General features: G+C 43.6%; 1 protein-coding gene across 1 annotated transcript in view; it reads left to right on the top strand.

Moving 5' to 3' along the window:
- The window catches only part of P2RX6 (purinergic receptor P2X 6), a 101,883-nt gene that overhangs the window by 73,205 nt on the left and 4,180 nt on the right, over nucleotides 1-24,498 (top strand). The window contains exons 8-11 of the mRNA XM_075854779.1: nucleotides 20,363-20,472; nucleotides 21,184-21,277; nucleotides 21,361-21,426; nucleotides 23,577-23,654. Coding sequence (XP_075710894.1) covers nucleotides 20,363-20,472; nucleotides 21,184-21,277; nucleotides 21,361-21,426; nucleotides 23,577-23,654 — 348 coding nt within the window. The remainder of the gene's footprint in view (nucleotides 1-20,362; nucleotides 20,473-21,183; nucleotides 21,278-21,360; nucleotides 21,427-23,576; nucleotides 23,655-24,498) is intronic.

Raw genomic sequence — 24,498 nt, 5'->3', positions numbered from 1 at the left:
CTGACAATAGGTATAGACGTTTTAACATTACTGTCAAGTGAGATATGTGTATATAGAACAGTGAAACACATTAATTGCATATTAATAAATAATCACAATACAATACACAAAAGCTGACACTCGCCAATCTGGATAAACAAGGAAGTTCTAGCCACGAGATATACAAACTGCGATTTCGGCGCCATCGTCACCGATCTGCGCATGCTCCAACAGTAACTATCTATTGGATACTACTCGCATGTGTGAATCAGGTAGTGATGACAACGCACATAGACGTAACAGCTGACCCGAATGTGTAACCGCTTGGAGATCAAGATCCCACGCAGACGCACTAGGGTACAGAGCTTCAGATTACGCCATATTTGACAAGGGCAAATATGCCAATGTATTAATAATAGTCAGACTATAATAACAACTTAAGTTAAAGTTGTGAATATCATGCTCCCGAATTTATAGGTGAAGTATGTAAGAGCTATAACCAGACATACATGGTAATTTTGTCAGCATTTAACTCCTTGCGTCCCTAGAGACAAGAAAACGTCCGCATATAAAATACAGAAGTCACAAATCTCACAAAGCGTATTCCCACCGATGTATCGATTCACCATCAGCACAAAGGTACAGGATATCACTTATAACCGGGATCTTTGGGAAAAATGAAGATCAATACCACACATCCAGCTCTAAAAACTCCCCAATATAGAGCAAGCATTCACAACTATAGTGATGACTGAAAAACATCAATTATACTGACAGCTAAATACAATAAAATAGTGCAAAGTCAGCACCCCATATTCAAACACATGATTCAAACAGTATTTTAATTATTTAATTTTTCAAAATGTTTATTCTGAAATCAGTAGTTTAGACAAAAAACATATGTATATAGCATTCCTTGTTCCAGTTGGCAAACGTCTTCCATAAACAATTTCAAGTCTCCCATCTACAAAAGAAAGACAGATAAGTACATTAAAATCAATCATATTGAAGTAACTACTATTTCCATACATCAAAACAAATATTTTTCAGAGTAATGAATAGAACATAGAAAGGTATCACCAGGCAAGAGAATTCCCAAGGGTAGCACAGGTACGATTAAACAGAATATGGGTAGACAATGGAAAGCTTCATAGACAATGACCGGACTCACTCGTCCTAGAAGTAAAGATAAACATTATCTGAATACATTCAAAGGGTAATCCATATTGAGACCGTTTGGATGGAGAGAATTCAATCTATTAATCCATTGAACCTCCCGTTGTTTGAGGATCAATTCTCTATTACCCCCTCTCTTAAGTGGGGGAACCCTATCAATAATGCAGAATCTAAGCTGGTGTACACTGTGTCCCATCTCCACAAAATGTCTAGGTACAGGAAGTTCAACTTTCTTCGTCCGTATACTCGATTTATGATTGTTAAGTCTTAATCTACATTCAGTTGTGGTTTCACCCACATATATCAAGTTGCAAGGGCATTGTAGGATGTATATTACAAAATCACTTCTGTGTGTAGTGTGAAGTAATGTTGAAGGTTCTACCAGTGGTGGGATGTGTAAATGCATTACCTTTCAGAATAATTGCGCAACTGTCACAGGACATACAGGGGAAGCAACCATTACGAGTCAAATCCTGTGGTATACTTTTGACCCGACTGTTCTTTATACTGACATCACTCATTTAAGGGATAAACTTGTTAGGAGTGATGTCAGTATAAAGAACAGTCGGGTCAAAAGTATACCACGGGATTTGACTCGTAATGGTTGCTTCCCCTGTATGTCCTGTGACAGTTGCGCAATTATTCTGAAAGGTAATGCATTTACACATCCCACCACTGGTAGAACCTTCAACATTACTTCACACTACACACAGAAGTGATTTTGTAATATACATCCTACAATGCCCTTGCAACTTGATATATGTGGGTGAAACCACAACTGAATGTAGATTAAGACTTAACAATCATAAATCGAGTATACGGACGAAGAAAGTTGAACTTCCTGTACCTAGACATTTTGTGGAGATGGGACACAGTGTACACCAGCTTAGATTCTGCATTATTGATAGGGTTCCCCCACTTAAGAGAGGGGGTAATAGAGAATTGATCCTCAAACAACGGGAGGTTCAATGGATTAATAGATTGAATTCTCTCCATCCAAACGGTCTCAATATGGATTACCCTTTGAATGTATTCAGATAATGTTTATCTTTACTTCTAGGACGAGTGAGTCCGGTCATTGTCTATGAAGCTTTCCATTGTCTACCCATATTCTGTTTAATCGTACCTGTGCTACCCTTGGGAATTCTCTTGCCTGGTGATACCTTTCTATGTTCTATTCATTACTCTGAAAAATATTTGTTTTGATGTATGGAAATAGTAGTTACTTCAATATGATTGATTTTAATGTACTTATCTGTCTTTCTTTTGTAGATGGGAGACTTGAAATTGTTTAGGGAAGACGTTTGCCAACTGGAACAAGGAATGCTATATACATATGTTTTTTGTCTAAACTACTGATTTCAGAATAAACATTTTGAAAAATTAAATAATTAAAATACTGTTTGAATCATGTGTTTTGAATATGGGGTGCTGACTTTGCACTATTTTATTGTATTTAGCTGTCAGTATAATTGATGTTTTTCAGTCATCACTATAGTTGTGAATGCTTGCTCTATATTGGGGAGTTTTTAGAGCTGGATGTGTGGTATTGATCTTCATTTTTCCCAAAGATCCCGGTTATAAGTGATATCCTGTACCTTTGTGCTGATGGTGAATCGATACATCGGTGGGAATACGCTTTGTGAGACTTGTGACTTCTGTATTTTATATGCGGACGTTTTCTTGTCTCTAGGGACGCAAGGAGTTAAATGCTGACAAAATTACCATGTATGTCTGGTTATAGCTCTTACATACTTCACCTATAAATTCGGGAGCATGATATTCACAACTTTAACTTAAGTTGTTATTATAGTCTGACTATTATTAATACATTGGCATATTTGCCCTTGTCAAATATGGCGTAATCTGAAGCTCTGTACCCTAGTGCGTCTGCGTGGGATCTTGATCTCCAAGCGGTTACACATTCGGGTCAGCTGTTACGTCTATGTGCGTTGTCATCACTACCTGATTCACACATGCGAGTAGTATCCAATAGATAGTTACTGTTGGAGCATGCGCAGATCGGTGACGATGGCGCCGAAATCGCAGTTTGTATATCTCGTGGCTAGAACTTCCTTGTTTATCCAGATTGGTGAGTGTCAGCTTTTGTGTATTGTATTGTGATTATTTATTAATATGCAATTAATGTGTTTCACTGTTCTATATACACATATCTCACTTGACAGTAATGTTAAAACGTCTATACCTATTGTCAGTGATTGACTCATACACGTATGCACTTGATATTTCGTTACATTGTTACACATTACTATATTTTTACATATAGTGTATAACTACTATAATTTAGAACACTTGTTAATTAAGTTTTACTCTTCCTATATATGTCATTATGTGGTTTCTATTGATTGCTTGAAAATGCTTCCATGGAGGAAGTGAAACGTTGCTTTGTTGGGTAAATAAATTCACATTTTTTGCTATTTTGAGTGCTGCTTCTGGTCTCTATTTTTTGTATATTCATGAGGAGTGCGTCCCTCCTTTTATTGAAGCTAGCACCAGCCGATTTTGGTATTCACACTGTGCTGCTCCTACTATCTTTCTGAGCCTATATATATATATACATATATATATATATATATATATATATATATATATATATATATATTGATACATAAAGTCCCAAATGCAGCAGAATTTTAGAAGTTGGTCAAACTCCTTAAACGGTCAAATAAAAAAATAGCAAACGGCGCAGTTTGGGAACACTTTACTTGACTTTCTGATTACTCCACAAGGGAAGTTAATGATCTTCATATCCTCTACAACTACACTTATGGCTTGGAAGAGCACGGTGCACTTCAAATTCACAGGTTGCTACTAGAAACACCACCAATAATGCCATCCTTATCCCCAAAGCTGCTGTAACAGAGAAAATTGGAGACACCGGCATCCTATGGTGAAGTACCACCTCCTTAAAGAGGCTCTGTCACCAGATTATCAAATCCCTATCTCCTATTGAATGTGATCGGCGCTGCAATGTAGACAACAGCAAAGTTTTTAGTTTCTTTTTAAAAACGATCATTTTAGCCCAAGTTATGAGCAATTTTATATTTATGCAAATGAGCTTTTCAATGGACAACTGGGCGTGTTTTCTCATTTTACCAACTGGGCATGTATTGTGTTTTTACCAACTGGGCGTGTTTACTGGTTTTACCAACTGGGCATTGTGAATAGAAGTGTATGACGCTGACAAATCAGCGTCATACACTTCTCATCGTTCCCACCCAGCTTCTTTCACTGCAGACACACAGCGTGACGTCACCCACAGGTCCTTCAACCTTGGCGTCGGACAGAGAAGATACATTGACTCCAGGCGTCCGAGAGGGTAATTTGTCAGCGTCATACACTTCTATTCACAATGCCCAGTTGGTAAAACCAGTAAACACGCCCAGGTTGTAAAATGAGAAAACACTCCCAGTTGTCCATTGAAAAGCTCATTTGCATAAATATAAAATTGCTCATAACTTGGGCAAAAATGTTCTTTTTTTAAAAAAAACAACAACTTTGCTGTTATCTACATTGCAGCGCCGATCACATTCAATAGGAGATAGGGGTTTGATAATCTGGTGACAGAGCCTCTTTAAAGTACAAAGATTTATTGTACTCACAAGATATCTGATCTATAAAAGCATATCACATATAAGACAACAGCAGGATAGCAGAAGTCCACATGTATGTGGCTCAACTCGAGCTTCTTAGGGTATGTTAACTCAGCCTATTTTAGGCTGTTTTCCGGGCCGTAAACGCCAGAAAAATGGCAGAAAAATCGGAAGCAGAACACCTCCAAACATCTGACCATTGATTTCAATGGGTTAAACGACGTTCTGTACTGATGGGCCATTTTTTTACGTGCCCGTTTTGAAAAATAGGCGCATAAGAAAACGGCCGCGAAAAAGAGGTGCAGGTCTCTTCTTGGGACGTTTTTGGAGCCATTTTTCATAGACTCCAAAAACGGGCGTAAAAGAACTCAGCGAAAATCGCGAGTGGCTTAAAGTCTGAAAATCAGGAGCTGTTTTCCCTTGAAAACAGCTCCGTATTTTCAGAAGTTTTGAGTTTGCGTGTGAACATACCCTTAGGGTCAGTTCACACATTGTGTAAATACTGCGGATTTTCTGCAACAGAATTTGTTGGGGAAAAACAGCTGCATAATACAGTGGCAGCAAAGTGGATGAGATAAAACAAATCTCATCCACACGCTGCGTATATACTGAGCGGAAAAAAACGCTCAGAAATTTACATGCGGTGCAGAATTTTATCCCGCAGCAAGTCTATTGTATTTGCGTAAACGCTGCTTATTTGTTGCGGGTTTTCCCCATTGAATTCTATGGGAGGTAGAACCCGCAACAAATAGCAGTTGTTGCGTTTTTGGCGGCGCAATCGCAGCGATTCTGCCGCAAAAAAACGCAACAAAGAAGAAAAAAATAATCTTATACTTACCCAGAAGTCTGTGTTTCTTCCTCGAGGCCCGGCCTCCTGCAATGACGTTTCATCCCATGTGACGACTGCAGCCAATCGTAGACTGCAGCGGCGGTCACATGGGGTGAATCGTCATCCCAGGAGTCCAGCATGGATGATGTCAGAGGGCCGGCTTCCTGGGATGACGTTTCATCCCACGTGACCGCCGCTGCAGCCAATCACAGGCTGCAGCAGTCCCCTGGGGTGAAACACAGTTTCCGCAGCAGACATTCCGGGTGAAAAACTGCACCACAGTTTAGTGCATTTTTTCGCTCGGAATTCCCTGCGGCCACCGTGCCATATATGCAGTGTAACTTTACGCAGCGTTCCCCCCCCCCCTCCGTGTCAACTCAGTGTAACGGCTTCTTCAGGGGCATGACCTCCGCATCATCACTTGATGTATTTATACATAATGCCAACATACTAATAAATAAAAAAAATTCAATGCCATACAGAATCATAACTTTAAAAATACATATCACAAACTCCACAGATACAAAGACAAAAAAAGAATTCAACAGAAAAAGTGTGTATATACTCCCAGTCATTAATAACAAATTAATCCACAGCCGAGTAAATTATAAATCAATTCCATAAAATATCATAAATGATCGCCCTCCCTGAATGAATGAAAACCCCACTATGTATCTAATATAAAATGGAAATATTAAATATAAATGGAAATAATAAGTAATTTAAGGTATATTAGCAAGTCACTTTATCCCTACAAGCCAATAGAAACTACTATTTCCCCCCCATTCATAAAAATCGCTGGAAGTCGGCTAATTATAGTCCTGTGACTCGTGTCATTGGATAGCCAATCACTGACTGACCCCTGCTTCATTCATAAAATAAAGACAGAGGCCTCATGCACACGATCGTGCATTTGCGGCCATATACTATTTGCAATTGCGGAGAGTATAAAACCTATGGGCCAATTCACACAACCGTGGTTTCCGCGGTCCGTGCATTGCCCGAAACCCAGACTGCAAAAAAATAGGACATGTCATTATGCGGTCTGCATTTGCAGTCTGGGCTTATTGAAATCAATTCACATTTTGTGTGTACACGGGTTATGATTGCAGACGGCCCACGGATGACACTCCGCGGCATGTCCATGTGCATTATGCCGTAATAACATAAAATGGCCCGTGATACTCTAAATGCAATCAAATGATGTAATGCCGGCACTTCAAAACCCTACTAACCAATCCCTGTTTGTTTCTGCTGCCTGGGCAACTTTGGTGTAACCTAGTTGCCTCCTGCAAAGGTTCCTGTTTCCACTGATTCCAGTTTGCACGTGCTATCTGTTATCAGCCTGTATCCAGCTATCCGCTACCAGCCTGTATCCAGCTATTTGTTATCAGCCAGTATCCAGCTATCCATCGCCATCCTGAATCCAGCTATCCCCTGCCAACCTGTATTCAGCTATCTGCTGTTATCCTCCTTTAGTCTGCACCCCGCTGTCTACTGCAAGTCCGTACCCAGGTATCTATGACGAGCCTGAAGCTTCCTGCCTATTACGAACTGTGTCGTCTGATCCTCATCCATCTGCCAAGGAACCATCTGCTTGTGCCTGTACCCTCGGTGTGCTACACTGTTGTATTCTGGTCTGCTGGGCCAACTGGTACTCTCATATGAACCACCTCAAGAGGCAGCGACCTGGTTGCCTCCATGCAACGAAGTTCAGATCCCCATATGCGTTTTAAAGAGTAAAGACAGGGGAGGCTTCTTAGATAACGCCTTTAGAGGTGGCCCTAAATCAAACCGGTGGAGTAGCCCAGTGTGTCCACAACCCGCTGGTCGTAACAAATACAATATTATCTTGCCTCCAAAAATCAGGATACATTTCCTCAACCCTAAAGTGTAAGAACAACTCATTAAGGGTATGTGCACACGATAGCTGCCTTTTACGTCTGAAATTACAGACTGTTTTCAGGAGAAAACAGCTCTGTCGTTTCAGACGTAATTGCTCCTCCTCGCATTATGCGAGGCGTCTTTGACGGCCGTAATTTAGAGCTGTTCTTCATTGAATACAATGAAAAACGGCTCAAATTACGTCCAAAGAAGTGTCCTGCACTTCTTTGACAGCTGTCAAACGACGACGCGTAAATTACAGGTCGTCGGCACAGTACGTCGGCAAACCCATTCAAATGAATGGGCAGATGTTTGCCGACGTATTGTAGCCGTATTTTCAGGCGTAAATCGAGGCATAATACGCCTCGTTTACGCCTGAAAATAGATAGTGTGAACCCAGCCTAAAAGTAAACAACAGAAAAACTAGACCTATACGTGGCCCAAAACATTTATTCATTCATAATAAAAGCCCATTATTGATGGCGTTTCTAGTAGCACCCTGTGATTTAGCAACTTGCTCATCCAAATGTAAATGAATAAATAAATATCTTTAACTCTCCTGGTGCAATAACCAGAATTTTATTTCAAGTTAAAGAGGCTCTGTCACCAGTTTCATACTTCCCTATCTCCTACCTAATCTAATAGGCGCTGTGTTGTATATAACTACTGTTATTTTTTTTTTAAAAACAACTTTTATTAATGACAAAGTTATACGCATTTTAACATTTATGCTAATTTTTTGTAAAAGCCCAACTGGGCTTTTTTTTTTTAAACATAAATTTTAAAATGCTCATAACGTTGTCTTTCCCTATCCCTTCTCTCTGTCTTTCTTCCTATCAGGTGTAAGGGTGGAGTACTTAAAGGGAACCTGTCACCAGCATTTCACCTTTTGAACTCTACTTGAGATTTTGTGTGCTGGGGAAAGGCGAGGAGCTGTCAATCAACAGTAAGGAGACGGGGTAAACTCGGAAAGACTTGAGGAATGAAGATTTGACTCTTTTCAAACGAAGATTTGACTCTTTTCAAACGAAGATATGGCTCTGTTATGCTCATTAGCATATTGTGTGGGAACACTAAAAAACTGAATACTAAAGCTACAGAGCTACTTAGAAGATAATTATAGGTTATATAGAAATAATTTTTCACCCACTACCACCAGATATTGCTGGTTTAATAGGTGAAATGCTGGTGACAGGTTCCCTTTAAACCTGGGTTGCTTCTGTGTTCTTTGCTTGTGATTTTCCTTGCTGCATGTGTTTGATCAAGCTGACTAAACCATGTATCTTTGACTATTTGGACTTTTTGGAACTGGATTACCCTTTGCTTACGGATTTGGTCTTTCTGCTCCCTGTTGGTACTGACCTCTGCTATTACTGACATCCCCTAGCTTTGTGATTTGGACTTTGTGTTTACCCTCTGACTGACTTGATACCTGTTCTGGTATTGCCTGCATTGCACCTCTTGTCCAACACCGAACTCTGTTAAAACAACCTGGGTTCTATGCAGGAAAAACCAATCTGCCTTGCGGTGGGCTATGGCGAAAACCATAGATTAGCCTTAGACACTGTTGATCAGAGTTGTGACGGATTTGGGTTTGCAGATTTATTTGCACGCTCAGTTCCGACAGTCTCCAGCAGCCCTTGGGGAATCGCTCACATAGCAAATAAAACTTCCACCCTGGGAATTTCTCAACCAGTTATTCAATAGGCAAAGGGATTTTTTGAGAAAATGTGGGGGAAACCTTACTGCCCAGATGGTATTCCCAGGGACCATCTAGGTACTGAAGTTTTTTGGAAGTTTTTTGATGTTTGGAACAGTTCTTGAGCATATGACCAGCGTCCGCGCAATAGAAACACAGCCCTCTGCGTTTCCGAAAAAGTCTCCGTTCTTGAGAAGACATAGTGGAGCCCAACTGCATGGGCTCTTGTGCATGAGATGAAGGGACCGCAGGGAAGGGGAGAGGCCATTGCTGATCTTTCATTTTTGCGCTCTCGTAGTCGTCGGTCCAGACGCACAACAAGGGTCATGTTATCCTCTAGAGTCAAGGGTGGAGGGTAATTAATTAGGAGATCTTTCAAGGTTTCAGAAAGGCCTTGGCGGAATTGACATTGGAGTGCAGCATCATTCCACTGTGAAGAGATGGACCATCGTCTAAATTCCGAACAATAATTTTTGACAGGACGCCGTCCTTGCTGTAGAGACAACAGATTGGCCTCAACTATTGCAGTGATATCTGGTTCTCCATATATTAAACGTAATACCTCAAAGAAGATCTCCACAGAAAAAAGTTCATGGGCATCAAGTCTCAATGTAAAGGCCCAGGTTTGAGGATCACCCTGCAAACGTGAAATGACAACACACAATATTACCTCAGAAGGCAAATTGTCTAGGATAAAGCAAGAGATTAGTTCAGTATGCAAAGTAACCACTTCCAAAGTTACAGGCGGAGATAGGTCTAAGTCGAAAATATAACTTACAATTCTCCCGAAAATTAACAAAAGATTACGATCAGGTAAGTTAATTTTTGGTTCAACCGGAGTTGGGACTGGAACGACTGCTTGGGCAACACTGTGGAGGTATTAATGTGTTGTCGTTTAGAGTACTGCACTGCACCTACTACTGGCAGATAAATTGCTCTTACACTGAGTTTGAGTTATTGACTATTTTGCCAGACTGTATTATTCAGACCCTCATCTTAGACAAACAATTGTATCTCCCAGTAATTATCTGGTTGCTCTTATGTGTGAGCATTTAATCATTTTCTTGCCAGCAATCCTATTCAATGCTGAGATCTGGCAACATGAAACACTGAATTGTAACAGCGGCTCTGACGGCTACCGGTTTCCTCTTCAGTAATCATCGAAGCTACACTATTCAGTGCCCGGCTGTAAACCAGACAACTGACTTGGCAAGTCCGCCCATCTGTCTGAGAGCAGGGATCTGACTTGCCATGCAGGGATCTGACTTGAGTGTAAATGAATGCGAAGCAAAGGAGCAAATTCTAAGCTTTCCCTCAATTGTACTGTCAATTGTACGGCCCCTAGAAGAAGCTGACTAACGTCAGCAAAATGTGCGTCGGGGCGAGCCCGGCTTTAGGTCAGGGACAGTACAATTGAGGGAAAGCTTAGAATTTGCTCCTTTGCTTCACTTTCATTTACACTCGTGTTTGTGTGCTCGTAAGCAGCGATTGCCAAGTGGGAGAGCAGCCTTTCAGTGGCGGTGATAGACGCTGCTCTCACTGAACCATCGATGTGCACATTTGTGGGAATCCACAGCTGAATATTGTCACATCCGTTCACAGCGTTCGTACAGAGTGTGAGTGGCAAGTCCGATCCCTGCACTCAGACAGAACGGCGTGCCATGTCAGTTGTCTGGTTTACAGCCGGGCACTGAACAGTGTACCTTCGGTGATTACTGAAGAGGAGAGCGGTGGCCGTCAGAGCCGCTGTTACAATTAAGTGTTGCCAGATCTCCGCATTGAATAGGATTGCTGGCAACAAAGTAAATGATTAACCCCTTAGTGACCAGCCCATTTTAGGCCCTAATGGCCAAGCTATTTTATTCGTTTTTCTATAGTCGCATTCAAAGAGCTATAACTTTTTTATTTTTTCGTCTACATAACTGTATGAGGACTTATTTTTTGCAGGATTAGTTGTACTTTTTAATAGCACCATTTTTGGGTACATATAATTTTTTTATTAGCTTTTATTAACTTTTTTTTTTATTAGCTTTTATTAACTTTTTTTGGGGGGATTATAAAAAAAACCTGAAATTCCGCCATTGTTCTATGCGTTTTTACATTGACGCCGTTCACTGTGCGACGTAAATAGCACATTACCTTTATTCTATGGGTCGGTACGATTACGGTGATACCACATATGTAGAGGTTTTTTATTTTTTACGACTTTTGCACAATAAAAACACTTTTGAACTAAAATTATTTGTTTTTGCATCGTCGCTTTCCAAGAGCCGTAACTTTTTTATTTTTCCATCAATGTAGTGATTTTTTGGGCTTGTTTTCTGTGGGACAAGACGTAGTACTGATTTTGGGGTGCATGGGACTTATTGATTCATTTTTTATTATGACTTTTGGGGGGCAATGAAAAAAAATTGCAATTTCGCCATTATTTTTTGCGTTTTTTTTACGGTGTTCACCTTGCGGTTTAAATTACACATTAACTTTATTAATGGAGTCATTACGGTTGCGGCGATACCATATATGTGTACTTTTTTTATTATTTTTTACACTTTTACTAAATAAAACCACTTTTTATGGAAAAAAAATGGTTTTATTTATGTTTTTACTGTAACTTTTATTATTAATCTTTATTTCACATTTATTCTTTATTTCACTAGTCCCACTAGGGGACTTTACTGTGCGATCTTCAGATCGCTGATATAATGCTCTGGTATCCTTCGTATACCAGAGCATTATTGCCTGTCAGTGTAAATCTGACAGGCAATCTGTTAGGACGTGCCTCCGGCGCGTCCTAACAGGCATATGTCCAGGGCAGACCTGGGGGCTTTTATCAAACCCCCGGCTGCCATGACACCTCATCGGAGACCCGCGATTGCATTCGCGGGCCGCCGATGGGTGACAGAGGGAGCGCACTCCCTCTGTAAACAAAGTTAAATGCCGTGGTCGCTATTGCCGGCGGCATTTAACGGGTTAAACGGCCGCGATCTAAGTAAACTTTGATCGCGGGTGTTGGAGCAGGAGCTCAGCTGTCATCAGACAGCTGAGCCCCGGCTCCAGCCTGCACGGGAGACCCGTGCAGGACTTAGACTAGGCGAACGTGAAAAGGAGTCAGCCTAGCCTAATGCCCCTTAGTGACCAACGTAAAAAGGCGTATTGGTGGTCACTAAGGGGTTAAATGCTCATATGTAAGAGCAACCAGATAATTACTGGGAGATACAATTGTTTACCTAAAAATAACATTGAAATATATACAATGTATCTCCTAATGAGGGTCTGAATAATACAGTCTGGCAAAATAGTCAATAACTCAAGTTCAGCATAAGGCTATGTTCACACAGAGGTTTTTTTGACGTGGAAACCGCGCCACAAAACTCGTCAAAAACGGCCCGAAAATGCCTCCCATTGATTTCAATGCCCTATCTTCAGGCGTTTACGCCTCTGACCTCCCATTGACATCAATCGTATTTTGCGGGGTTTTATGCCCGCTGCGCTTAATGGCGAAAACGGCGTGCAGGGAGAGGAAAATCTGCCTCAAACTTCCAAACTGACTTTTGAGGCAGAATTTCCGCCTGCAAAAAAACTCAGTGTGAACATAGCCTTAGGCGTTTTTCGTGGTGTTTTTCATCCGCGGCCATTGAGCGCCGCGGGCATAAAGCGCCGCGAAATACGCTTTCTCTGCTTCCCATTGATGTCTATGGGAGGTCAAAGGCATAAATGCCCGAAGATAGGGCATGTCCCTTCTTTTTCCCGCGAGACGTTTTTTTTAAAATCAATGGGAGACATTTTCGGCCTTTTTTTGGCACATTTTGCGGCGCGGTTTCAGGGTAAAAAAACTCATTCAAAAACTCTGTGTGAACTCCTCCTAAGAGCAATTTATCTGCCAGTAGTAGATGCAGTGCTGTACTCTAAACGACAACGCATTAATACCTCCACAGTGTCCTCTTTGGGAGCACCTCCAACATTATTATTTAGATCCGTTAATCTACCTTTCCCTCCCTATTCCCATTTAACTGTTTTTTATTATAATACCAACTAAGTATAATATTAAACACTGGTAAGATATATTTATGTTAAATGGGATTTGAAGTCTTAAATAGGGTGTTCTAAACTAATGGACCGCTCAACCTATCCCTGCCAGGTAACTTATACCTACTAAAATCGGTTTTATATATGTTATGGCAGAAAGGAGGGGAAGGGGACAAGTGATCCCTAATCTACCTACCGCCCTATCCCTGCCTACTTGCAACGACCCGCCCTAGGCGATGGGGTACAACTTGGCGGCGGTCCCTACGCTGACTATGTGCAAGGGAATACAAACAGGGAACAAGCAAGGGAAGGGGCAGTAGCCCACGGAACACCGTGAGGAAACCAGAGTGGTGAACGAGCCAGTCAGAATCAGGGTGTCACGAAGTATATGAACGCAGAGCAAGGAGCAGGAAGCAAGCCGGGGGCAGAGCGAAGCAGGATAAGCGGAAGCTGTAGCAAGGCTGAAGCAAGGCAGAAGCAGGCTGGAGCAAGGCTGTAGCGGGGCCAGGAAACCAGGAAGAATCACAAGCAATGAGGAAGATCAAACGGCAGGTATAAATGGACAGGGGCGGAGCTAACTCCGACTGACCAGGCCGCGATAGGCTCTCCCACTCCTGAGCCTGCCACCCTGATTGGTGGGAGCCGGAGTCAGTCTAAGAGGTCCGGCCTCAGGTGTCGATTGACTAATCCTGGGAGTATCCACAGACGTAGTGCCTGGCAGATCCTTTACAGTACCCCCCCTTTTATGAGGGGCCACCGGACCCTTACTAAGAGGACCTGGTTTAGTGGGGAAGAGAAGGTGGAACCTCCTGACCAATACCCCAGCGTGAACATCTCGAGCAGGTACCCAAGTCCTCTCCTCCGGCCCATATCCTCTCCAATGGTCCAGGTACTGGAGGGAGCCCTGGATCATCCTACTGTCCACAATCTTGGCCACCTCAAATTCCACCCCCTCAGGGGTGAGAACGGGAACAGGAGGTTTCCTCGAGGGGGACCAGGACGGGGAGCAGCGTTTAAGGAGGGAGGCATGAAAGACGTTGTGTATGCGAAAGGATGGGGGCAGCTCCAGACGGAAGGATACAGGGTTGAGGACTTCAATGACCTTATAAGGCCCAATAAATCGGGGAGCAAACTTCCTGGACGGGACCTTAAGGCGCAAGTTCCTAGACGACAACCACACCAGATCCCCGACGACAAACCGGGGGTTAGCAGAACGTCTTCTATCAGCCTGAATCTTTTGTACGCTCTGGGACGCCTCTAGGTTCTTCTGAACCTGGGCCCAGACTGTGCACAGTTCCCGATGAACGTCCTCTACATCGGGATTATTGGAACTACCAGGAGAAACGGAGGAGAACCGTGGATTAAACCCGAAATTACAGAATAACGGGGAGACCCCTGACGAGTTACTGACCCGGTTATCAGGGAAAATTCGGCGAGAGGAATGAATGAGACCCAATCAAATTGACAGTCAGAGATGAAACACCTTAAATATTGTTCCAGGGATTGATTAGTCCTCTCCGTTTGGCCATTAGTTTCGGGATGGAAGGCGGAGGAGAAGGACAGATCAATCTCCAACTTTTTACAAAAGGCTCTCCAAAATAAAGAAACAAATTGTACCCCTCTGTCAGAAACGATATTGACTGGGACCCCATGGAGACGCAGAATGTGTTTAACAAACAAAGAAGCTAACGTCTTGGCGTTAGGTAGTTTCTTAAGGGGCACAAAGTGGCACATCTTGCTGAAGCGGTCTACTACCACCCACACCACCGACTTGCCTTGAGATGGAGGCAAATCGGTGATAAAATCCATGGAGATATGGGTCCAAGGTCTCTGGGGAATGGGCAAAGAACGTAGTAAGCCCGCAGGTCGGGACCTAGGGGTCTTGGACCTAGCACAAACCTCACAAGCGGCGACGTAAGCCCTAACGTCTTTAGGCAACCCAGGCCACCAATAGTTTCTGGTAATGAGGTGTTTGGTACCCAAGATACCAGGATGACCATATAGTGCGGAGTCATGGTTTTCCCTAAGTACCCTTAGCCGGTATTGCAGGGGCACAAACAGCTTGTCCCCAGGGAGGTTCCCGGGAGCTGAACCTTGATCAGCCGCAATGTCAGAGACTAAATCAGAATCAGTGGCAGAAACGATTATACCAGGGGGTAAAATACAAGCAGGATCCTTCTCCGAAGGAGGATTGGCCATAAAACTACGTGACAGTGCATCAGCCTTAATATTTTTGGACCCAGCCCTATAGGTAACCAAGAAGTTAAATCTGGTAAAAAATAGCGCCCATCGAGCTTGTCTCGGATTAAGCCTCCGGGCAGATTCTAGGAAAACCAGATTCTTGTGGTCAGTAAGGACCGTTACCTGGTGTCTGGCCCCCTCCAGGAAGTGACGCCACTCTTCAAAAGCCCATTTAATGGCTAAGAGTTCGCGGTTGCCAATATCATAGTTACTCTCCGTGGCCGAAAACTTCCTGGAGAAGTAAGCACAGAGGCGGAGATGGGTGAGGGACCTGGTACCCTGGGACAAGACGGCCCCCACTCCCACCTCGGACGCGTCAACCTCCACGATAAATGGCTCCCTTTGGTTGGGCTGAACCAGCACAGGGGCCGAGATAAAGCACTTCTTGAGGGTCTCAAAAGCCTGGACGGCCTCAGGAGGCCAGTGGAGGGCATCAGCACCCTTGCGAGTGATGTCCGTAAGAGGCTTAGCGACGACCGAGAAGTTGGCAATAAATCTCCTGTAATAGTTAGCGAACCCCAAAAAACACTGTAGCGCCTTCAGGGAGGCAGGTTGGACCCATTCCGCCACAGCCTGAACCTTGGCAGGGTCCATGCGGAATTCATGAGGAGTGAGGATTTGACCCAAAAATGGTATCTCCTGTACCCCGAACACACATTTTTCGGTTTTCGCAAACAGATTATTTTCCCGGAGGACCTGGAGCACCTTCCTGACATGCTCCACGTGGGAGGACCAGTCCTTGGAAAACACCAGTATGTCATCAAGGTACACTACAAGAAAATTTTCCAGGTAATCTCTCAGAATTTCATTAATACAATTCTGGAAGACAGCAGGGGCATTACACAACCCAAAGGGCATGACCAGGTATTCGAAATGACCTTCGGGCGTGTTGAACGCAGTCTTCCACTCATCCCCCTCTTTGATGCGGATAAGGTTATATGCCCCCCGTAGATCAAACTTAGAGAACCATTGGGCCCCCTGAACCTGATTAAAAAGATCCGGAATCAAAGGAAGGGGATACTGGTTCCTTACTGTGACCTTATTCAAGTTACGATAGTCAATGCACGGCCTAAGACCACCATCCTTCTTCCCCACGAAGAAGAAGCCAGCACCTACAGGAGAAGTCGAGGGGCGAATGAAACCCTTGGCCAGGCATTCTTGGATATATTCCCTCATGGCTTCACGTTCAGGACATGAAAGATTAAATATCCTACCCTTAGGAAGCTTAGCACCTGGTACCAAATCGATAGCGCAATCGTAATCTCTATGAGGGGGCAACACCTCGGAGGCCTCCTTAGAGAAAACATCAGCGAAGTCCTGAACAAACTCAGGTAGCGTGTTTACCTCCTCACGGGGAGAAATAGAGTTAACCGAAAGACATGACGTCAGGCATTCACTACCCCATTTGGTGAGATCCCCAGTATTCCAGTCAAACGTGGGATTATGCAACTGCAACCAGGGAAGACCTAATACCAGATCGGACGATAATCCCTGCATCAACAGTACAGAGCACTGCTCCAAATGCATGGAGCCAACAAGGAGTTCAAAAACAGGAGTATGCTGAGTAAAATAACCATTAGCAAGAGGAGTGGAGTCGATACCCACTACCGGGACAGGATTAGGCAAATCAATAAAAGGCATTTTTAGAGACATAGCAAATTCCACAGACATGATATTAGCAGATGAGCCTGAATCCGCGAAGGCACTGCCGGTGGCAGACCGACCAGCAAAGGAGACCTGAAAGGGAAGCAAAATTTTATTGCGTTTCATATTAACGGGAAATACCTGTGCGCCCAAGTGACCTCCCCGATGATCACTTAGGCGCGGAAGTTTTCCGGCTGCTTATTCTTGCGCCTGGGACAGGTGTTCAGTTGATGCTTGTCATCCCCACAATAGAAGCAGAGACCATTCTTCCTGCGGAACTCTCTACGTTGTCGAGGGGACACGGAGGCCCCGAGTTGCATAGGTACCTCCGAGTCTTCCGTGGAAGAGCGAGGAGACGGAACCTCGGGGGGAATCGCAGGGAAGTCAGAGGGGAAAACACTGAAACGTTCAAGCTGTCGTTCCCTGAGACGTCGGTCAAGTCGTACTGCTAAGGCCATAACCTGGTCTAGGGAGTCAGAAGAGGGGTAGCTAACAAGCAGATCCTTCAGGGCGTTAGACAAGCCTAACCTAAACTGGCACCTTAGGGCAGGGTCATTCCACCGAGAAGCTACGCACCACTTTCTAAAGTCAGAACAGTATTCCCCAACAGGTCTCCTACCCTGACGTAAGGTCACCAGCTGACTCTCGGCTAAGGCAGTCCTGTCAGTCTCGTCGTAAATGAGTCCGAGGGCAGAGAAAAAACGATCAACGGAGGAAAGTTCAGGGGCGTCAGAAGCCAAGGAGAAGGCCCACTCTTGGGGCCCTTCCTGGAGTCGGGATATAATGATTCCCACCCGCTGGTTCTCGGAACCTGAGGAGTGAGGTTTTAGACGGAAGTAAAGTCTGCAACTCTCCCGAAAGGAGAGAAAAGTCTTACGGTCCCCTGAGAACCGGTCAGGTAACTTGAGATCAGGTTCTAGAGGTGAGGCGAGGGGTACTACTATGGCAGCGTCAGGCTGGTTGACCCTCTGAGCCAGGGCCTGGACCTGTAGGGAGAGGCCCTGCATCTGCTGGGTCAGGGTCTCAAGGGGGTCCATGATAGAGTAGAAGAAAGGGTAGACTAGGTATGGGCTTGTGATTATGTTATGGCAGGAAGGAGGGGAAGGGGACAAGTGATCCCTAATCTACCCACCGCCCTGTCCCTGCCTACTTGCAACGACCCGCCCTAGGCGACGGGGTACAACTTGGCGGCGGTCCCTACGCTGACTAAGTGCAAGGGAATACAAACAGGGAACAAGCAAGGGAAGGGGCAGTAGCCCACGGAACACCGTGAGGAAACCAGAGTGGTGAACGAGCCAGTCAGAATCAGGGTGTCACGAAGTATATGAACGCAGAGCAGGAAGCAAGCCGGGGGCAGAGCGAAGCAGGATAAGCGGAAGCTTTAGCAAGGCTGAAGCAAGGCAGAAGCAGGCTGGAGCAAGGCAGGAAACCAGGAAGAATCACAAGCAATGAGGAAGAGAAAACGGCAGGTATAAATGGACAGGGGGCGGAGCTAACTCCGACTGACCAGGCCGCGATAGGCTCTCCCACTCCTGAGCCTGCCACCCTGATTGGTGGGAGCCGGAGTCATTCTAAGAGGTCCGGCCTCAGGTGTCGATTGATTAATCCTGGGAGTATCCACAGACTTAGTGCCTGGCAGATCCTTTACAATATAATTTAGAGATCCATTGATCCTAAAACTTCTTGCCCTTCTTTTTCTATCCATATCCCCCTTTCCATTTTTTGTAATATTTGCTATTGGTGGTGTAGAGCAGGGCAAAATAAGAAGTTTGAAAGACCCTAAAAGAGGTATTTCTATCTCTGTCACTTGGGACTTAATCATACCGTTAGTACAATTGCCTGGGGGACATTCTCTTAAAGGTACAGCTAAAATCTAGCTGTGTATAGAGCTAGTTCCGAAAAAAGATATCACAATCTCAATTGCCCATGTTGTCTTTTATATATGGGAAGACTGCTGCATAGATTTACACTGAATGGCCACTTTATTAGAGACACCCATCTAGTAGAACATTGGAATTCCTTTGGCCTTCAGAACCACAGCAATTCGTCATAGCAAAGATTCTAGGTATTAAAATAGTTCTGCAGGAATATTGGCCCATGCAGACAGGATAACTTCTTGCAGTTGCCGCTAAAGTGTCCTTCTGTCATAGGGTAACCAGCTGCCATGAAGGAATAAACTTAGTCGGCCACAATGCTTAGGTAAGCCCTGCTCAGTGATCCAATTTTTGTGCTCTTTTTCCCAGTAGAGTCTGAGGAAGGACAAGTTGTTAGTTTGGACATGTTAGTTGAAGCACCAGCATTGTATTCCGCTGCAATTTGCCTGACTGTGCATACGTCAGAACAATTCTTGACATCCTCCATAAGGGTATGTTCACATGGGCTATTTTCAGCCATTTTTCGGACTGTAAACGTCCCGAAAAACGGCTGAAAATAGGAAGCAGAACGCCTACAAACATCAGCCCATTGATTTCAATGGGAAATACGGCATTCTGTTCCAAAGGGGCGTTTTTTTACACCTCATTTTCAAAAAATGGCGCGTATGAAGGCGCCCCGTAAAAAGAAGTGCATGTCACTTCTTGAGCCGTTTTTTGAGCCGTTTTTCATTGACTCAATAGAAAAACAGATCCAAAAACGGCCGCGAAAAATGCTTGTTTGATTAAAAAACTGTTGAATATCAGGAGCTGTTTTTCCTTGAAAACAGCTGTTTTTTGCTAAAGGTGTGAACATACCCTAAGGGCACATTCACACGTGGCGGAATTGCTGTGGAATTCCGCTGCGGACAGTCCGCAGTGGAATTCTCCAGCGGCCGTTTTTTACATTTGTTTCTATACATTTTTAGGCAAGTTAGTTCAGACGTTGTGGAAAACTCCGCTGCGGACCATAGGCTGCGGTGCGGAATTTTCCCTTCGCAGCAGCACTGTCTGTTGAGGAGAAGAAGCGGAATTTCACTGCGGATTTCAGCCTTTGCAATGCAAAAACTGAAACATGTGGCAAGTCCGCTGTGATATCTGCGACGTCTGAATTACCTGTCAAATATGCAAATGTTGGTGCAGATTCGTTGCGTACTTGCCCCAAATCTGCACCAACATTTGCAGCGGAAAACTCCCACGTCTGAATGTGCCCTAAGGCTTACTTTTTTTGTGGCCTGTAAAAAAAACATGAATGTCGTGTGTTTTTTACAAGCTTTTTTTATGTGCCATTTTTCCTAAAAGCACATGAAGGTACTCTAAAGCGAATGTTTATAAATATGTTGATGGTAATATATTTCAGGGTGGAGTTATTGGAATTGACATTATGTGGAACTGTGACTTGGATCAGTCAGAAAGTGCCTGTATGCCACAATACTCATTTAGACTTCAAGACAGGAAAAACAACTTCAGGTGCGTTTTTCTATATAGTGTAAGTACATTCTGATCTCAAGAAAACTAGAAAGTGCTTTGAAACACATGTACAGCAGGGCAGTCCAACCTTTTTGGTGCGGAGGGCACATTTTTAGCGATTTACTTTGAGGGAGATAGGTCAGTGAGTGCACATACTTTGACATGCTGCCATCTCTGAATAGCATGTCACAGGAACACCTTACTGGAGAGAAAATGAATAAATTATGGCAGATGCAATTTTAAAGGGGTTTCATCATCACACACAACCCCCTTTAATATAAGAGCCGCTGTGGCACTCAGCAGAAACACCCAGCAAACAGCTGATTTTGCCAGGGGAATATGCGAACAGCTATGCATTTCCCTTGCAGGGAGCACTACAGAGGAAATATACTATAGTATTACATTTCGGCATTCAAATGAAGGCCGTCCAGGTGAAACATAAAGGGACTTGGTCCACATGAGCAAAAGTGCCTTAAATGTGTCATTGACAGCTTTCTTAGCCAACACACCTCACACTCGCTTCATCTAGGATTCAGCTCCATCCAACAGGAGGCGCTGCTTACTTGTCACTTCCTCTTTTAATAGCACAGATTAGCACTGAACAGGATTATATAGTTGGCAGATATACAGTCAAGGAGGAGGACAGGAATGGGGCATTCTATGGCTTGAAAATTATTCTAAAAACATTTTTAATGTATTATTTATTTGTAGAACAGCCACTTATTATTGGGATAGAGACAGACGTGAATACAGAGATCTTTTGAAGCTGTTTGGGATCCGATTTGAGATATCTGTGACAGGAGAGGTATGTGTTTGAGTCTTGATTAAATATTACAAAGTCTAGATCTTGTTTTTCTGGTTTAATTACATTTTGGCTTTTTTATTCAGGCGAGAAAGTTTGGCCTAGTGCCAACAGCCATATGTCTTGGAACTGGATGTGCCTTCTTGGGTGTAGTAAGTAATTACTATTGTATTTTCTCAGTAAAAAAAAGTAACGGTGAATGGGAAAATCTGGAAAAAATGGCTGCTATCATAAATGGAAATCACGATACAAGCATGAACAGAGACTTAGCCTCTGTTCACATCCGCATCACAGACCCGTTTCAGATCCCCCGTCGCAGATTCCGTCACATTTGACAGGAAAACATTTTCTGACAAAATGAAGGACACTATCCCGGAACCCGATAGACCCATTATAAGTCAATGAGGTCCATCACTGGTGGGGTCCATCAGACACCGGTGGTATCCGTCCCGTCGTACATCGGCTCCAGCAGAGCATTGTGGCATCCATTACGAACGGAAGCCACAATGCAAAAGTCAACTTAGAAAATGATAATTCTCCACCTTTAGGAATCACTTTTATATCTAAAAAGAATTTTGTGATTTATACCTTTTTGTAGCCAAAAAGCAGCAGGTGAAAAAAAAGTTTAATGCACAGGAATTTAACCGAAAGTTAAAATGATGAAACAATAGGGTTTTATCCTTTTCAGTCACTAACCTATGTTCACAGAAACTTCCCTGCTCTCTACTCCTCTCCCCATGTCTATCAATATTCTATATGTTCCTAACATAGTCAAGCCCTTTTGTCGTCTTTGCTTACCTGGATTAGTACACAAGAGGAAGGCATTGCTACACTGAGGTAGGAACATTTCCATGGCAGTGTAAATCCCGGGAACTAGCATTGGAAATTTATCCTCTTTGGGTTTCTATTCAATTCAATATCTGACACAGACATATAAAATATTATGCATGCAGTTATAAATAAAAAAAAAATAGGCCTACGTTTCTAAAAAAAAAAAAAATTTAAGTTGCATAATAATTTGTGCAAAATGTGTAACATTTTTTGCAACTTTTCTCCCCATGAGAAAAGTTGATGTGGTCTCCATTTAGATGTGGTTTAGGGCATTTTTTTTCCCTTCTCCCTTCAATGTATGGCCAACTTTGCTCTGCGCACTTTGAAGATATGCTCTATATTAACAACTGTTTGATTTTCAGGATAAGGCCTAATACAAATGGAAAAGTTGTGTGTACAGGGCCTGTATGGCCGTACTATATAAAGGAGCGTAGGCACTGCATGTGCCACTATATGGTGCTTCTGTGAGGCACTGTATTCTTGCCTAGACAGCATGCGATGAAACATACTACAATTTTTTTTCTCACTGATTTATATGGAATTGAAATAAATCTGTGTCTCTGTATAAAATCAAAGGCACAAGGAGGTACAGTATGTACCCATACATTTCTATAAGCACTGTATTAAGGATCTGTACATCATGTACCTGTAAAACGGTCCTGTGCAATGAAGCCATACTCAATTGTAAGCTCTGTGTTAGAGCTATAGCATGAATGGAAAAAACAAAAACCTCTAAAAACAAATGCTTTGTACTTTGAAGACTTTTTATCTCTTGTAAGGCTTTGTTCACATCTGTGTTGGGGTACCGTTGATGGGTTCTGTCAGACCTTTCTGTCAGGGGAACCCATGAACGGAAACCATAGCTTTCCGTTTGCATTACCATTGATTTCAATGGTAATGCTTCCGTTGCAAATGGTTTCCGTTTGTCTCCATTCCATAAGTTTTCAGTTTTTTTGGCGGAATCAAAAGCGTAGACGACTGCGCTATTGTTTCCGCAAAATAAACGGAAACCTTACGCAACGGAAGCCTTACCATTGAAATCAATGGTAATGCAAATGGAAAGTTATGGTTTTCGTTTGCCTCTGCGTTCATGGGCTCCCCTGCCTCATGTCCACTTCAGTTATTTTCTTGATTGTGCTATCCGTTTTTTCAACTGATAGCACACTGACACATTCTTTTCAATGGGGCCATCACACTTCCATTGTTCCAACGGAACCCTGTGGCCGTTCCGTCAAAAATAGGACAGGTCCTACTCCTGTCCGTTTTTGATGGAACAGTCTCGGCCTTTTCATTGATTTGGTCTATGAAACAATGGACTGCACATGGAAGCCATCCGTGTGCGGTCCGTGTTTCACGGATCTATCATTAACGGCCGTACGACGGCCAACGGAAGTGTGCGTGAGGCCTTATATGTAGAATATTAATTGGTACTGGAATTCATGGTAGAATAATTATAACTTTTTTGTTGTAGATTACACTTTTTTGTGACCTGATTCTCCTATATTTGAACAGCAAGGCTGATTTCTATTGGGATTGCAAGTATGAAGAGGTATGTCAATGCTGCCCATACATGTTAAAGGAGTTGTCCCACAAATATCACTTTGTTAATTTTTCATTTGGAATCATTTCAAGGAAAAAAAAAGCTCCTGTGCCTAGATATTGGTGTTACACAGGGCCAGCCTTTGGGGTGTGCGACCTGTGCCATCGCACGGGGCGCATCACAACAGCAGGTGGAAGGGGGCGCTGCGTTGGCTCCCTTCCCCTGCTTGTGTTTCTGAAGCACCTGGGCCCAGCGATTCTGCAGCTGCCTTTCCGCCTGGGCGCTCCTTCTCTACTCTCAGTGTAACTACTTCTGTAGCAGCCATAGCGGCTGCTATGGGGCCCGCGGTATAAGGGGGCCCATTACGCCTGCCGACACAGACACCCCCATGCCTGGTGGCACCGCTAGCAGCCGCTATGGCTGCTACAGCGGTAGCAACGCCACATTCAATAGTGTCTGCGTCCTTAGGACACAGATACTATTGAACGCGATGGCAGAGCAGGGAGGTAGCCTATCAGGCGCAGGCACAGGATCCATGCGCAGGCCGGCATGATGATGTCACTGGATCACGCCAGCCTTTGCAAGGATCCCGTTGGGAGTGTGGAGCAGCTCCGTTCGTCGTGGGGCCAAGGTGAGTATAATTTTTGGTTTTATTTGTTTGGGGAGAACAGAGAACGACTCAGGAGCGCCCGGACGATTGGTGAGTAAAATCAACCACCGCTCGGTTCCCGGGTCTCCAGTCTGCAAGACAACCATTATTTATTCATAATTATTAAATTACACAGTGGAACAGTGGGGGTGTAAGGGGGCTGTTAGCAGGCTTTATACTATGTGGGGTGGGCATAATTATACA

This window comes from Rhinoderma darwinii, chromosome 1, assembly GCF_050947455.1.
Source record: "Rhinoderma darwinii isolate aRhiDar2 chromosome 1, aRhiDar2.hap1, whole genome shotgun sequence".
In the NCBI taxonomy this organism is placed as follows: domain Eukaryota; kingdom Metazoa; phylum Chordata; class Amphibia; order Anura; family Rhinodermatidae; genus Rhinoderma; species Rhinoderma darwinii.
This window is presented reverse-complemented; position numbering and strand designations above follow the sequence as displayed.